Genomic DNA, 15303 nt, shown 5'->3' on the forward strand with positions numbered 1-15303 from the left:
CCTCAGTCCCCCAGAGCCGGAGCTCTGCTGACGCTCTGGGATGGGCAATGCTTAGGAAAATAAGAGACCAAGACACCAGGATCTTGTTAGCTGGATATATTTCATTTTTTTTTTTGTTTGTTTTTGTTTTTGTCACAGAACACTGTTTGCAGTAGAGGAAACTGGCATTGCAGTCTGGTGGTAAATGGCTTGTTCACATAAACCAGTACCTGTCCATCCTTTAGCGCAGAAAGCCCTAATGGCGCGTACCCTATTGAAGTCCAGGACATCTCCAATGTTTTCTCTCTCTGTTTTTCTTGGTCATCTTTTTTTTTTTTTTTTTAAATAAACATTTTCAAGGTTTGTCCAAAAGAAGGCCATACAGGTTCTCGGCTAGCGGAAGACAATTCAGAACGGCTGTTGCACACTTGGACTGTCACCTTCTCCAGGCTGGCAGTTGATATTTTTTTTCCAACTCATTTTTATTAAAAAAATAAAAAAATGCTCCAACTATCAGTTTTACAAAATCTCTAAGGGAAACACAAGAGCAAGGTGCTGAGGTAAAAAACACCTGAGGTAGCTTTTTTTTGTGTGTTTTTCTCGTTTAAAAAAATCTGTAAATTTAACGCCCTGGGCCAACGACCTCGTGTAAATTGCTATTTTCCTCCACATTTTTTTTTTAAAAAGAAAGAAATCATTTCGCTGAATATGGATGGCTTATACACCAAAATGTAAAAAGACAAAATACATTCTTTCTTTGTGGAATTCTTCTTTGTTTGGTTGGTTGGTTTGATGGGTTCCTGTTTTCTTCTTCCAAAATGCTAGGACAAGTACCATTGACTCTTGTTCTTTTGAGTAACCAAGTGTAAGTTGAGGCTGGTTTGTGTGTTTCGCTTTTGTTCCTTTTGTGTGATGTGATACTCAGAGCACTGCTTTGCCTGGGGGGTGCGTAGATACTGGGAATTGAGACAGAGGGATGAGGGAATTAAAAAGAATGGGGATGGAGAAGGAGGGGAGGGAGAGAAGGTAGGGGAGAGATAAACAGAGAGAGACAGAATTATATAGCAGTATGCAAAAAACCAGTTTAAAACCTGTGAAGCAAAGAGAAATGGGTGTGTGAGCTAGACAGGGATGAAGAGAGACAGAGTTTCCTCTTCAGAGAGACGGTATCCCTTCTGTTGACATACACAGGTGATCCAGACTGCTGTGAGTGTCCTTTCGAGATTTCCCTGGGTGAATTTTTGTGGGTGGTCTCGAAGCTCCTTTACTAAACCATTAGACCTCCCAAAGAATGACTTTATTCTTTAAAGTCTAGAAAAGCCTGCTTTCTCTTTAAAAAGAAAAACAATTAATAATTGATTAAAACTTGGAGTTAGTTGAGTTATTTGATATATTATTTCTAAAATATATTAACGCTGCAGGCACCCCGTGTAACCCACAGGCCACATATCTTAACATCTTTCCCCTTCTAATATGTACACACATGTACAGAGGCAATTTCCACAAAAAGAAAAGGGTGTGAATTTTGCTTTGCTTTGAACACGTTCACCTATGTTAGTTCAACTAAAAGGGATAGCGTGGTGGGGGTTCAGGAGAGATCCGAGTGGACGGTGCAGTGGATGGCTGGGAAGCCTGCAGAGGCCCTGGGGGAGGCAGGAGGCCGGGTGGGGCCCCGGGCTGACCTCCCCCCTCCTCCCTCCTGGCCCCTGGGATTCTCAGGGCCTCTGCAGAGTCCCCGGCGCCTCCGCAGACTTCTCATTCCTCAGGATGGTCTTTGGTTTGCTCCCGAGCTGGCTGGCTGTGTTTGGTCTCATTCTGTCAGGTGTTGGAAGGGCTACATTCATCCGTTGTTTTGCTGGTGCCTGTGGGAGCCTCACTTGCTGCGCTGTGAGGCGACTCCCTGAGGATATTTCTGCTCCTGCTGCTTCACCTGCTGTACAATTTCCCTGATCTTGCGCTGTGCAGTCTGCAGCAAGGGAGAGGAGGGGACAGGGGAGAAAAAGGAACCCGGTTCTGAGGACAAGCAGTGGGGGTGGGAGCCTGGGGCTGGGACTTGGGAAAAGGAAGTGGGAAGCTCAGAAAAGTGTCATCTACCTGCTGAGGCCCTCACTCCGGGGGGCCTTTTCTGCCTAAAGTGCAGGGATCCCCCCCCTTCCCCAAGGCAGCCGGGTGCAGGATAAGGAGGTGGGACCCCAGAAGCTTCCAGGTGCTTGTTGGACGGAGAGGCCAGGAAGCAGAGGCAGGGAACCAGTGCCCAGGGGGCCTCGTGGAGGTCAGACAGCATTCCCCCGCCCACTACACACACTTGCGGCTTTCAGGGCTGCCGCACCCACCTTTCTGGAGCCTCTAGGAAGAACATGAGTGTGATGCCGGGAAAGACAGACAGGAAATGGGATGGGGAGGAAGTGAGAGACACTGGCCCAGACACTCTACCCTGTCCGACTAGAGAAAACACGTGAGCCCAAGCCTGTCCCCTCCCCCTACACCGGTGCTCGATGCAGGGATGCCCCCAGACAGCCCTGGGACTGCACCCCTCTAGGCACGCAGGGCACGGGAGGAGCTGGGATGCAGGAGCGGCAGGGTGGGCTGTGCTGGGGCTCTGCAGGGAGGGGCAGGGGCCTCCAGCAGACGGGGCCTCCTGGCAGGCGCGGCTTTGGGAGAGCAGGCTGTCTGCTCAAAGCTTCCGTGTGAGCTCAGCCTGCCCTCACTGGTTTGGGGCAAGGACTGGGACTGCTCTATCCCCGAGCATGGAAAAGAACCAGGCCGCATGAGGCGGAGTCACTGATCCTTCTGAATGAAGATGGGGTCCTGGGCCCTGACGGGGGATGTCACGCCGAGGTGGAGAAGGACGGCAGAGAAACGGAGGTCTCCTGCAATGAGCGTGTTCAGCCCTTCACAGTGAGATTCTGGTACACATGCTGGTTCTCAGAGCCTGATTGGGGAACCCTGAGGGTGGGTCCCTGCCGGGTATGTGATCCCCAGCAGGGGAAGGCTGTGACTGAGGCCTGCGTAGGCAGCAAAGGAAGGGGGGACCTTATGCTCTAGCATTGCAGGGGGCTGGAGATGGGCTCGGCTTGACTTCGAGTGCTAGGCTCTTCCTCGAGCTCCTCTAGCCTGCCTGGGGAGAGCCGTGAGGAGCCGGTGTGGAGCAATTTCCCCTGCCCTTCAGGCAGTCCCTGAAGAGCCAGGGGGAGGTTCCATCTGTGTGCGGGTGCGGGGGGTTGTGCAGGGCCCGTGGCCACTGGACAGGCCACCGATAGCTTAGAGAACTGAAAAGTAGCTGGCAGGAGAGATCAGACGCTCACAGCACAGGTACCTGGCTAGCAAAGAAATGCCCAATAATTCTGACGATCACTTCCTCATTTTCGTCTGGCGTTTGGTCACGAGGCACGATGACTTCTGCACTGGTTAAGTTCTGCAGTTCATTCACCTGGGAGGGGAGAAAGTGGGTTCAGGAGGAAGTGGGGAGGGGAGTGCTGGAGGGCAAGGGGGCTGGAGGCTCCTCTCCTTTCCTTCAGCCTGGGATGCGTCTGGGGCTTCCAAGCCCCTGGCCGCAGAGGCCACGTTTGTTTGAGCCTGGAGACTCACTGGGCGGCCCAGGGAGGATCCAGCCCCCAACTCCCTGGAGCTCCTTCTGGGCTGAATTCTTACTCTGGAGTTCCCTTCGATGCGCAGTGACCCAGGCTCTCCCGTCATCCAGGAAGGAACATCCCTCCTGGGTGCCAGCCGTGAGCCAACACCACCTCTCAGTCTCTCAGACTCGCCAAAGTAAACCTTCTATCAGGCGTTGCTCAGAGCCCCGCTCTTCTTCACCCCTGCCTCCGAGTCTGCCTTCTACTCCTCCTACCTTCGGATCATCACCTTTCCTCCCTGCCGCTCCAGTTCCACGCCGGGCCCCCTCCGGAAGCCTCCAGCCCTGCTGCTCCCCCATCACCTGCGGCCCACTTCCTGCTCTCCGTGCCCCTCCCCAACCTCAACAAGCCTACGCTGTGTGGGGGCTCAGCCCAGGCCCCACCCCGGGGTGCTGAGTGCACACCAGTGGGGGCACCAAGAGCTCAGGGGGCAGCTGACAGCTGGGGGTTCACAGAATTCAGTGACTTGTTCCCAGATGACCAGACGGGATCCACGGGCTCAGGATGTGATCCCCGTGGGCCATTAGCTCTCCTGCCTACCGCATCTAGCCTGTCTGGAGGCGGCGTGTGGCCCTCGGATGCCGATCATGTTCCTGGATATGGGGAATAATCTGCCAGCCATTTGACTTTACTCTTTTGCATAAAGATGACTCGTTATATCCAGAACTTGGCCTTGAGTTCTTAGAGTTTCTGTGTAAAGAAAACAGCAGGCACATACACACACGACTCCAGAGATCCCCCAAATTCCTGCCACTCAACACAGCCACTCTGCTAGTGTGCACTGGCTCTACGGAACTTCTCGGGGGTCATACCCCGCCACGTGGGGTAAGTCATGTTCTAGAACACACCTGCGTCGACGGACTGTCTGCTCCTTCCTACAAGCTCCACAGTTAAGTCTCTGGCACTGTTCAAATTCCTCTGTGTTGCTGCCACCTTCAGGTTGAAAACCTTGATGATTATTATTTTTTTTTTCCAAGTATTTCTTTCTCACCCACCACCTGATGGCTATGCTAGCTCCCCTGTAACAGATGGGCAGGTTTGGGGAATAGCCAGGAGACAGAATCTGCAGGAGGGAGTTTGAAAAGTCAGAGGAGAGTGTAGGACACCAGACCCTGTCTGCCTCTGAGTGTGACTTTAGAGAAGACTACAGTTGGCCGAGTGGGTATCCTCTGGATGGGATTCTGTTCCCTAGTGTTTTCCTGCTGCTATGTGTGAGTTTAAAGGGGGCAGCAGGCAGCCTCCTGGTCATCAGGGAGTCAGGATCTTCATTTACCACCATGTAGCTGAGATGCCGGATTTCTGGGTGCAGAACCTTAGTGTTTCTGGTGGCCTGGCTCAACACCCTGGATTTGGGGCCCTCAGCTCCGGAGTAAAGTCATTGAAGAGCCAAGAAGAGTCTGAGGGAAGTCAGGTGAGGCTGGGGCAGGGAATCAGCCAGGAGATAAAGCCAGCTCGGAGCACACTTACGGTTTTGCCGCCCTTGCCAATCACCCGGCCCGCTGTAGAAGAGGGCACTCTGATGTGGGCTTCCAGCTTCACCTCTTCTTTGGGGTTAAAGAAGTTTTCTTCTTTCAGTTTCCCGAAGATCCGCCCCTGGGCCTGAGAGGGCAAGGCATGACAGGTGACTCGGCTGCCAGTCAACGCACTTCACGGTGCTGTGGCTAGAACTGGCCAGCCCAGGCCCGGGGCATCCCCGGCCCCCAATTCCCCAGCGCTGGCATGGGGAAGCCGTGCGCCTGCGTCCCTCCCTCAGAGACCCGGCAGGGCGCTGCTCCAGCCACACTGCAGGACCACACAGGACCGCCACCCCTAGGAAGCTCTTGGTGTGGGGTCCGGGTGGCGGCGGCCGGCTCTGATTTCCACGGCCCTAACACCTACAAGCGTGCGGCTGAATGAACCGGTGCGGGGCATTCTTCATGTCCTCCCCCGGAGGACGGAGTAAGTGGGGGTAAGTTTAGACCCCAGGTCACTGAGGGATGGAGGTGAGGTGGTGACGGGGCTGCCTGCTGATGTCCTAACTCCGGAGCCAGTGCAGCTGTGAGGTTATGGGTTGGTTTGTTTTTTTTTTTAACTTTAAAAATTGAGATTTAACTTACATAACCTAAAATTCATCATTTTAAAGGGTGCACTCCAGGAGGTTTTGGTGTATTCACAATGTTAGGCAACCATCCCCACCGCCCAGGACACTCGCACCCCAGTCCCCCGAAGAGAAATGCCGCAGTAGCAGGCAGCCCCCGTTCCTCGCGGCCCGGGCAGCCGCCGGCCTACTTTCTGTCTCTACGGATTTGCCTTTTCTGGACATTTCAGATAAAGGGACTCCTAGAACACGTGGCCTTTTGTTTCTGCCTTCTTTCACTTCACGCAGTGCTTTCTAGGCTCATCTGCCCTGCGACATGCATCAGAAGTTTGCTTTTTATGGCTAACGTCCTCCCGAGTGGGTATACCACGTTTTATCTGCTCACGAGTCCAAGGGTTACTGTTCTTAAATGTTTCCACATGTGTTCATGTTTCTTCTCAGATCTTAAATATTTTTAATGATAAGGACTATATTTTTATAAATATGCTTTTGACTTTCAGAAAAAATTTATTATTTTCCTAGGGGAGAGAAAAGGCAAAAACAAAATGCACCTCACCAAACTCCCGACAAACTCCTGCTATGTCCCCTCACCCCCCGGTTATGCCCCCAGAGCCAGAAGGGTGACTCAACGAGTCTGAGACACCTATCCTCGAAACCACGGCTCAGGGGTCAGAGATACCCCAGAGGTGCTGTTTGAACGGGGCACTGAGAGACAATCTACTTTTCCATAAAAGAGAAGGGAAGGAGGGCTCCAAGTAGAAGGAACAGCCCGGAGGCAGGCAAGACAGGGTAAGTCTGAGATGAGTGAGCGGCAGCAGAAAGGGCAATGGAGGCTGGGCCTCCCAAAGAACAGTCTTGAACATGCCTCTGGCATGGTTGCCGCCTGCTTAAGGCCCTCAGCTACTGCAGGGCTGAGGTGACCCTTGGCACTCACCTTGAACTGGGCTTCAGGTGGGCCGGTGATGATGACCATCCTTTCGCTGACGTCTGGGCCTTCCGCCGGGGCAATCTGCGGTTTACAAGCAAGAGGAAAATGCTGTGCTCCCCGGGCCCCTCTCCCATCTGGGCACGCGGCGCACACGCCCTAGCAAGGGGTTACAGGGCTTCTGCCTTTGCACCTGCTGCTTCCACTCTGGGTACCGAGCACGAGCCTCCTTTACTGAGCCAAGGGAGTCGAGTTCTAGGAGGAAGTGGGAGGTGTGGGCTCCACCACCGCACCCGGGCCCCAGAGGGGAGGCAGTCCACAGGGGCACTACTGGAGCCAGCATGCACGACAGCGGCCCCGCTTCTAACGCTCAGCTCACATGGGCAGTCGGCTGCTGGCGACAGTGGAGCTAGGGCATGGGGGTGGGGGGCATAGGAACTGAGTGTGACAGCTCCAGAGCAGGGGTGAGGACACCCTGGTCTGCTCTGCAAATCCCTCCCCTCCCCGGACTCCATTTCCTCATCTGTGTAATTGCGAGGTGAACCCTGGCAAGCTCCACGCCGCCTTTTGCTCTCACCCTTGTGAGTCTGAGTTCTCTTGTAACACAACTCAAGTGATGGCCCAGGCAAGCACTTTTGTTAGATCCTCATTACAGATTCTTCTCTGCACAGCCTGCCTTATTCAGAAAACCATTAGGGTAGCTTTGAAGAGAAATACAGTGAGCAAAACTGAAGTTCAAGTAAAATGAGTGAAAAGTGTGCCAAACACAGAAACGAGCCAGGAGCGGGGTCAGTGCACAAATGCGTCTCATAAGGTCCCATACACCTGCCTCAGGTGGGCCGCAGACTGCGTTTCAAGCTTCCTAAGGGCAAAGTCAAAAAAAGAAACCTCATTTACAGGTCACAGTGTTCCTAAAGAAAAAAAAAAGCCAGTGGCTCAGGAGATGTTCGCAGTGGATGGAATTCACTCCCTGCTGTGCCTCGACCTCCACCTCCACCTCCCTCGGAGGCCGGGCGCGGCCGTGCGGCTGCCGCAGCTTTACAGTGACGGCGTCCAAGCTGTGAGGATGAACGTGAGGCGCAGGCCTCCAAGCCTGAGCTCCTTGGGAGGACTTGCTTTTGTGTGGGCGGACTCCTGCCAGCCTCCCACAGCGCAGGGCTGCAGCCTCCACCGAAGCGATCACATGTCCCCAGGGGACCGGGGCTTCCGGCAGGCCACACACAGGCGGGCCCTCCAGAGTGGGGGCCGGGACACCTGCCTCTGCTTCTCGATCCTCAGTTGGTATTACGCCTGGTCCTTATCTCAAAGAGTGAACGAGAGAGACTGGAGCATGGACAGGGCGGGTCGTGGCTCTTACCCCCCCAAATCCGGAAGGGCTGAAAGGCCAATTCACGCTTCACGCTGACCGAATCCGTTCTGCCGTCGCTGTCCGCCTCCCAGTGACTCGTGGCTGCCTCGCTCAGTTTCTGAAGCAAACACCCCATCTCTCCACTGTCTGGTTCCCCCGCCCAGACCCGAAGTCTCAGAGCTACTCGTGCGCTCCTGCAGTTCTGGAATGACATTCCGCCGGCAAACTCCCTTGACAGCACCAGGAAGGAGCACCCCGTCTTATGACTGAAGCAAATGGGACCCGGAGGTGAGGTGCCTGCCCAGATCCCAGGGTGAGCAGGGCCCGAAGCAAGGGTCAGGAGTTCCGTGTGGCATTCTGCAGCCGGCTGCCCAGATGCTCTGCAGGGCAGGAGAGTGACCCCAAAGCATCTTGGGGTGCATGTGCCCGGCCTCACCTCTGCCCACCTCCCTGCCAGCACTCAGCTCCCACGTAGTAGTGTACCGCGCTCTCCCCGCCCTGGCAGCATCCGATGTGCCTCTGGTTGCGGCCCCCAAAGACTGGCAAAGCAGGCATGGAGGGTTCTTTAGCGGGAGATTATCCGTTTAGCTTTAGAGAAAATGCTTTCAGAGTCCTGTCGAAACTAACAAAAACCAGACTGATTTTTAAAAAGTAGGAAATTTCTCTCACAAAGACTTGGCGTCCCTGGTTTTCTCTGCTTCACTGCTATGGACAGAGGTGGGGGTGGGCAGAAGGCTGCTGGAGAAGTGGGTTGTTGGCCCAGCATCAAGGACAACTGGGCCTGACCAGCCTGCAGAGCCCATTCTGCCCCCTGGTCCCGCCCTGCTGTCTCTGCCCATCCCAGAGGTCACGAGCTAAGTGACATACTGCCACGCAACCTTGCCGGGATATGGAAGGGTGCTGGGGAGGCTGTGGGGCGACGCCCAAGGGAGCGCGCTCTCTCCTTTCCTGCTGGGCATGATTCTGGTACAGCACTCAGGGTGCTGCGGTGGAAAAAAACACTGGACCAGAAATTGGGGAGCTCCTGGCTGGCTCAGTCCTTAAGTGTCTGCCTTCAGCTCAGGCTCAGGTCACGATCCCATGGTCCTGGGATCAAGTTCCGCGTTGGGCTCCCTGCTCTGCGGGGAGCCTGCTTCTCCCTCTCACGCTCCCTGGGCTTGTGTTCCCTCCCTCTCTTCGACCAGGGTTGAAGAATACTTCCCTTTCAGCCCGGCTTGTGTTCCCTCTCGCTGTAGAAATTGGGTCACCTGGTCACATTCTTTACCTTTGTGGCCTTCGACAGTGAAACTCTGGGCCCTGGCTCCTTACGGGCAACAGTAAATGGAGAGTTCCTGCCACAGCCAGCCCCAGTAGGCGCTCAATGTCCTACAGGTCAGCACAATGGATGAGGTCACAGCGGGTCCTGCCACTGGTGTGCCTCAGGCTGGCTCCTGGGCCGAAGTCCCACTCTTCTCGAGGGACACAGGGAAGAGACGTGATGCCATAATCCCTCAAGCCCCCCGTGGTTGAAATCCTCTCGTTCTGCCTCCATGGTCTCTCAGGCCACAAGACTGGACACTGGGAAAGGTCCCGGGGGCAGCCAGCCCCGTGGGCTTTCATGCTGTACCTGTCCCACCACGGCCGACCGTCGTGCGCTGGGGTCCCGCCGGCAACAAGCATGCTGGGAGCAAAGGCCCCCCCAGGTTCTGTGCTGCGGGCCGCCCGCACCTCTGGGCTCCCAGCAGGTCTCTGCGCTTTGCAGGTAACAGAGGGCAAGTGCTTTACCTACAGAAAACCCTCTGATGGTCTCACTGCCGTCCTTGTCCTGCACCGCTCAGAGTGTTTTGTTTTTGCCTTTTCTCCAGCACACTTGCTGTGGGAGAAATTCCAGCTCTTCTCGAGAAGAAAGTGCAAGCATTCTTTCTCTCCAAGTCATGAGACTTCTAGTTCGGAATTCCGGGTTGTCCCATGGTAGCAAATTACTTTACGTAACAACGGAAACTCTGTTTTCAAAAGTGTTTCATGAGGCTTGGGACGTGCTCAGCATTCTGCCTCTGAGTCAGAGCCGATAGCTGGGCTTGGAGCAGGACCAGGGTCGAAGAATCCTTCCCTTTCAGCTCCTGAGACACTTCTTCGCAGGGTGCTCGAGGGGGCAGGATGTGGGCATGGAACTGCCACCGCCAGGCCCGCACTCACGATCCTTCCCAGAGATCAAGGGGCCTTCCTTCCTGAGCCAGTGTGTTCGGTCCCTGGGCTGCCTAGCGGGCTGTGTCCCCAGCTCCTGTTATCTACAGCGTTAGTGCCTTCCAAAGAGTGTTTCATGCAAACTTTTCTTGAGGGTCAAGGATTTGTGAAGCAGAGACTAATTAAAGCGTCAAAGCTCTGATTCAAAGCTCTGATAAGGGCAGAGTGTAAATGACGCTTTGCTGGCGTCTGCCCCCTTGGCTCGGCAAAGCGCTCAGCCTGTCTTTGCTTGACGTTGTTGAGCAGAGAGCTGTGGTAGCCCAACAAGGACCAGGTTGGCTTAGGTGTTAATATTTTTCTAATTTAGTTATTAGTAATAACTAATAATAAGAAAGGAATGGGAGAGGTAAAGAGGAGAGCCGATGGGATTAATCCTGGAGGCAAACTTGCCTGACCCTGTGGGCCCCCGTCCCTGGTGTCAGCGTTTCCCAGGAGCAGCAGAAGGAACAAGAGACATGGGGTGGGGGGTCTGGTGATGGAAGAGGGTGGCCATGGAGAGCAGCTTTACCTTGATGGAGGCCCCAGCGAATCTGGCCAGCTGTTTAATGTGCGCCCCCTTCTTCCCGATGATGGCACCTACAGCCTGGGTTGGGATGAAGAGATTCACAATCTCCTGCTCTGGATACTGGAAGGGCGACACAAGACAAGACGTCACTCCCACTGGGGCGGCTCCTTCAGGCACTCAGCAACTACTGAGCACCTCCCGGGAGCCATGTGCTGTGAAGGCCCCAGCGCCCAAGGAAATGGCCAACATGGCGCATGGGAGTCTCCTGCGGTCTAGGGCTCCGCGGGTGTGAGGCCTAAGGAACGAACCCGAACACACTGAACCTGAATGACAGTCAAAATGGAAAGTCCTCCTGAGCAGCTCGGCGTCTGGATACAGAAAGCTGTCTATTCACCGGTTTGTCACGTACACATGTGACCTGTACTGCTCCTGCGTCTTTATCCAAGAAATCAAGACCGTTATTAAATACAGCGGCCCGAGGAGGGGGCCCTGAGGCACTTCGCTCGAAGGAACGGGAAGCCACTCAGCACCTGGTAGCCACAAACGGTGTTTTCACCAGAGCGGCGTCGTGTTCAAAAGAAGGTAACAAGCAAACCTGCCCTGATCAGGCCACGTGGTGACAGCCCAGAGAGACACGGGCCAGGCCACCAGCGGGCCTCGCGCTAAGGGGCTGCGGGAATGCCACGCCCCCTTCGCTAGACTTTGCACATTCTGTTCTTTAGCTCGACGCCACTTCCGACTTCGAGCTGCTGGTCACCACGTGTACAGTCTCCCGTGCCTACGGCCTGGCAAGCTCCGAAGCCCGCTGAGGGCGCCTGCAAGCTGGGGGGGGCGTGGATGCTCGCGGCCCGAGACGCGTCACTCCCCGCGTCACTCCCCGCATGGCCGGGAAGCGCGGGCCCGGCCCTCACACTGGGAACAGTCGCCGTCCGTCGGCCAGGGACTCTGCCGTGCAGTGGCAGGTGGGGCTGGCCTGAGGGGACACTTACGGAGTGGTGATGCGGGAACGGGCCGAACTGGTGAGGGGGGTACAAGCTGGAGAAGTATCCGGAGTGGGTCTGCAGCATGAAAGAAAGAGTCGGTCAGTCCGCGGTGCCCACAGGGACGCGCCCCCCCGCTCAGGGAGGCGAGACTGCCACACACGGCCCGGGCTCGGGCGCCACCGCCTGGCCCCACCGTCGCGTCTGCACCCGTCCCTTGGCGGCTCAGACGTCGGCTGCGGCTGAATGTGTGGGGGCTCCGCTGCGCCGGGCGCTAGGCCCCCAGGAACTTACCGCCGTGGGGGTGCGGGCGCACGCGTGCTCCTTTAACCTGCCCTCCCTCAGACGGCAGGCCCCGTGGCTGCTATTTTCTGGGAAGCCATGGACTGGGGACCGCAAGGCACAGACAATGCGGGACAGTGTCGAGTTACGCACGGCCAGCAAATGTGCTCCTGGGAAGCCGGGTCCGTGAGCTCCCCCGGAGAATTTCGGAAGGAATGACGAGATTGAGAAGGGAGGAACTGAGAAAGAGGTTGGGAGAGGAGGGGGAAAAAATGAGTGAATAAACAGCATCGTGCGTGCGTGTGGGGAAGGGCGGGGGGGAACAGGAAGGCAGATGTGGACAGAAAACAACAGAGCTATCAGGAAAATAACATTGAAGAAGTAGCTGCTGCCTGAACACTACGGCGTACTAGGCACTGTGCTGGATACTTTCACACTCTTAGTCCTCACAAGAGGACAGCAAGAGGTCTAATTTCACGTATTGCATGGGCAGGACGCTGACAGAATCAGCATGGTCCGGTTACCTGCGCCCTACATAAGGTCACATAAACGCAGGCACGCCTAGTACAGGAAGGGAGGTCACCACGAAGCCTTTTTCGCCCTGCAGGATGACCTCCTAGGTTTCCGACACTGGTCAGACACGGATGAGACTTCGCGTCAGGGGCCTAGCTTTCGTCTGAGGGCCCCTGAACAAATCTCATGGCGTTCTCAGTCTCCCAGATCTCCAGCTGCACTCTGAGCTGGAGACTCACTAGGGACAAAATGAAACGGTCCCCCTTTTTGAGCCTGGAGAGTGGACTTCTGGCCTCGGGCAAAGAGGAGGTGTGGACACCGGGGGAGTTTCTCCCAGAGGTGCCCTAGGTGCCCAAAGAGCTCTCTGCTTACAGAAGGGAACCCCTGCTGTAGTGAGAGCAAACCCTTGCTCTCCCGCCTTGGAAAGGGGCTGCAGTGACACCTCACACCCACAAGAGGGTGCTAGGAGACCAGATCCTCCGGGCACTCTCCACATCCGACAGGAAGCGGTGTGAAGGCTTCTAGGTCCTGCTTCTTCCGTGAAGAGTAGTCTGCGCCAGACCCTTCGCACAGGTCCCTGTCCTGAGCCATGGAGGGTGAGGGGAGAATTCCTGTGGCTTTCTGCTCAAAGCTCTGCCTGGGGAAAGGATGCTTCTCCTTCCTCTTGCAGAAGGCCTCAAAGCAGCAATGATTCTTCTGAATTATTTGCCTTCTCTTCCCCAAATTCACATGAGACCAAGAGCAGACTGGCCACAGTGTGGCTCCAGTCTGGGTTCAAATACTCCCAACATAAACACTGTATCAAATGTATCAACCACTGGGTCAGGGGAGAGAATTAGTTGTAAAAGGGTAAAAAGGACAAACTCCCCGCTTTTCTTTTATTCACAAGTTACTACAGTGGGAAGACTGTTGTGGGGAAGAACCCTAAACTCGGTAACCAGGAGCTCATTTCTAGCGGCGGTGCTGGCTTTGTGCACAGAAGTTGGTTCTTGGAGTCAGACTAGTCACGAGACCGGAAACTGAATCACCAGCTCTGTACCAGCTGGAATAATTTATTCAACCGTTCTGAGCCTCAACCACAAATGGACTAAAATAATATCATCAGATCTAGAAATCAGATCTTCTAATATTGTTGCGAGGGTCGCTTGTTCATTCACTCATGAAAAAGGTCTCTGAGCACCTAACCACATACGAAGTACTGTTCTAGGTGCTGTGGACACAGCTCTTAAGACAGAGGGGTCACTGCCACCATGGGACTGACGTTCTACGGGGGAAGCAGACAAGTGTTGTGAAGGAAGTGAACAGGACAACGTGCAGAAGGGAAGCAGCGGAGATGAGGGGAGGGAAGGCAACCTTGGGAGGGTCCAGGAAGACTCCTGCAGGAGATGACCTCTGAGCTGGGACCCAAGGAGAGGACAGCACCGGATGCAAGGTACTGGGGAGGGAACATTCCAAGCAGGGCTCTTAGAGGTGCTGAGCTAGGAAAGGCGTGGGCCTTTTGAAAAACAGAAGAGACACCAGTACGGTAAAAGCAGGTAGGAGTACAGCTGCAAACAATCGGGAGGTGGGCCGTCGGAGATCATGCAGGGCCCTCGTGGCCCTTGGTTCCGATGTGGATTAGACCCTAAGTACAATGGACGCCCCCGAAGAATGTTACATGGCATTCAGGGAGGTCACCGGAAGGAAGACTCTATCGCATGGGCTGAAGGAGGAGTGTCAAATGAGCACTGACTGACTTATAATGAAATGTATGGCTTAGAGCACACTATTTCCCATCTTCCCAAGCTTAAATGGAGTCTACAATCTCAAATGGAAGGAGGCTTTCAAAACAGGCTTTGTCACAATGATCAGAGAAATTACCCGCTGATGACTTGAATAAATGTTCTCTTTACTGGGGAAGTGGTCTGTAGGCATCTAATGAACCAAGGGCCCTGGGAGGGGGAGGCTGATACAGAACCCCACCCCCACTTAGCAGTTGGCCTCACTGTCCCAGTTCGAGAATTCCCAGTTATTTTACAAAGGAAAAGCTACTTTATTTTTGAGTACTTGAGAAGCATCATGACGCTGGGGAGGGGGAGAGGGATGTCATAGCAAAGGTGACCTGTCAAGTGTGCCCCCGCCCCTTGCCAACAGAGGCAGCAAGGGGGGTTGCGGTCATTATTACCCACTGGTTCATGTTACATTCTCAGTTTGAGGGAAACTGGTGTCTGCTTTTCCGCTCTGCGTGACTGTGCTGGGGTGTGAGCAGAGGGGTATATATCAGATGCATTGCAAAAATTAAAAAGGGAATTATAAATAGTTGGACCAGCTTTTCCTGGAACAACTGCAGCATCCCTCGCTCCAAGCTGCTGTGTATGGCCATAATCATGATGCCAGATTTAAGTGATACACCAAAGCATGAAGAAATCGGGGGGTAGGAAGATTGAGGGGTGGGAAATGGGTAATGGACAGGGCAGGGGTCAGGCGTACAAGTTATGTTCAAATATTAAAACAGCTTTACTGTGAAGACAGACTGATGCCACATTGCAAAGACAGTGGATGCACTCCCTAGGAGCCAGGGATGTGGCCATGGGCCTGGGGGGAGGGAGGAGACTTGGGGAGAGGGGACAATGTCATGGGCAGAGCTCTCCAAGATTCAGAAGGTTCACCATTCTACCCCAGCTTGTCCAAGGGCTTCCCCACAACAGCTGCTTATCCACCTCTGTGTTCTCATGGGACAACCTCAGGAGCTGATGAAAACTAGAAATTATCAAGCTAGCATGAGGCAGAGCCAAGATTTGAGCAGATTTGAGAGTGTCTGACTGCAGCCCAAGATCTCAACCACTACACCCAATGCTGC

The 15303-nt window shown here is 54.6% G+C and overlaps 2 protein-coding genes across 8 annotated transcripts in view; one reads left to right on the forward strand and one right to left on the reverse strand.

Moving 5' to 3' along the window:
- SENP2 (SUMO specific peptidase 2) overlaps positions 1 to 334 on the forward strand; it is a 41905-nt gene extending 41571 nt beyond the window's left edge. For both annotated transcript variants that reach the window (XR_015724156.1, XR_006776035.2), the window contains exon 19: positions 139 to 334. The gene's annotated coding sequence lies outside the window, so the exon portion shown is untranslated. The remainder of the gene's footprint in view (positions 1 to 138) is intronic.
- Positions 82 to 15303, reverse strand: part of IGF2BP2 (insulin like growth factor 2 mRNA binding protein 2) — a 159251-nt gene continuing 144029 nt past the window's right edge. For 4 of the 6 annotated variants that reach the window (XM_045776575.2, XM_045776573.2, XM_045776577.2 and 1 more), the window contains 6 exons: positions 11679 to 11747; positions 10693 to 10809; positions 6623 to 6697; positions 5079 to 5210; positions 3296 to 3409; positions 82 to 935 (listed from right to left, as the gene is read on the reverse strand). In XM_045776575.2, the coding sequence (XP_045632531.1) occupies positions 801 to 935; positions 3296 to 3409; positions 5079 to 5210; positions 6623 to 6697; positions 10693 to 10809; positions 11679 to 11747 (642 nt within the window). In that variant the 3' untranslated portion in view covers positions 82 to 800. Of the gene's footprint in view, positions 1946 to 3295; positions 3410 to 5078; positions 5211 to 6622; positions 6698 to 10692; positions 10810 to 11678; positions 11748 to 15303 lie in introns of all 6 variants that reach the window. The other 2 variants (XM_045776576.2, XM_045776574.2) reach the window with 1 other exon arrangement.

Source organism: Ursus americanus, chromosome 4 (assembly GCF_024610735.1).
Source record: "Ursus americanus isolate L20-20 chromosome 4, mUrsAme1.1.p, whole genome shotgun sequence".
Taxonomy (NCBI): Eukaryota; Metazoa; Chordata; class Mammalia; order Carnivora; family Ursidae; genus Ursus; species Ursus americanus.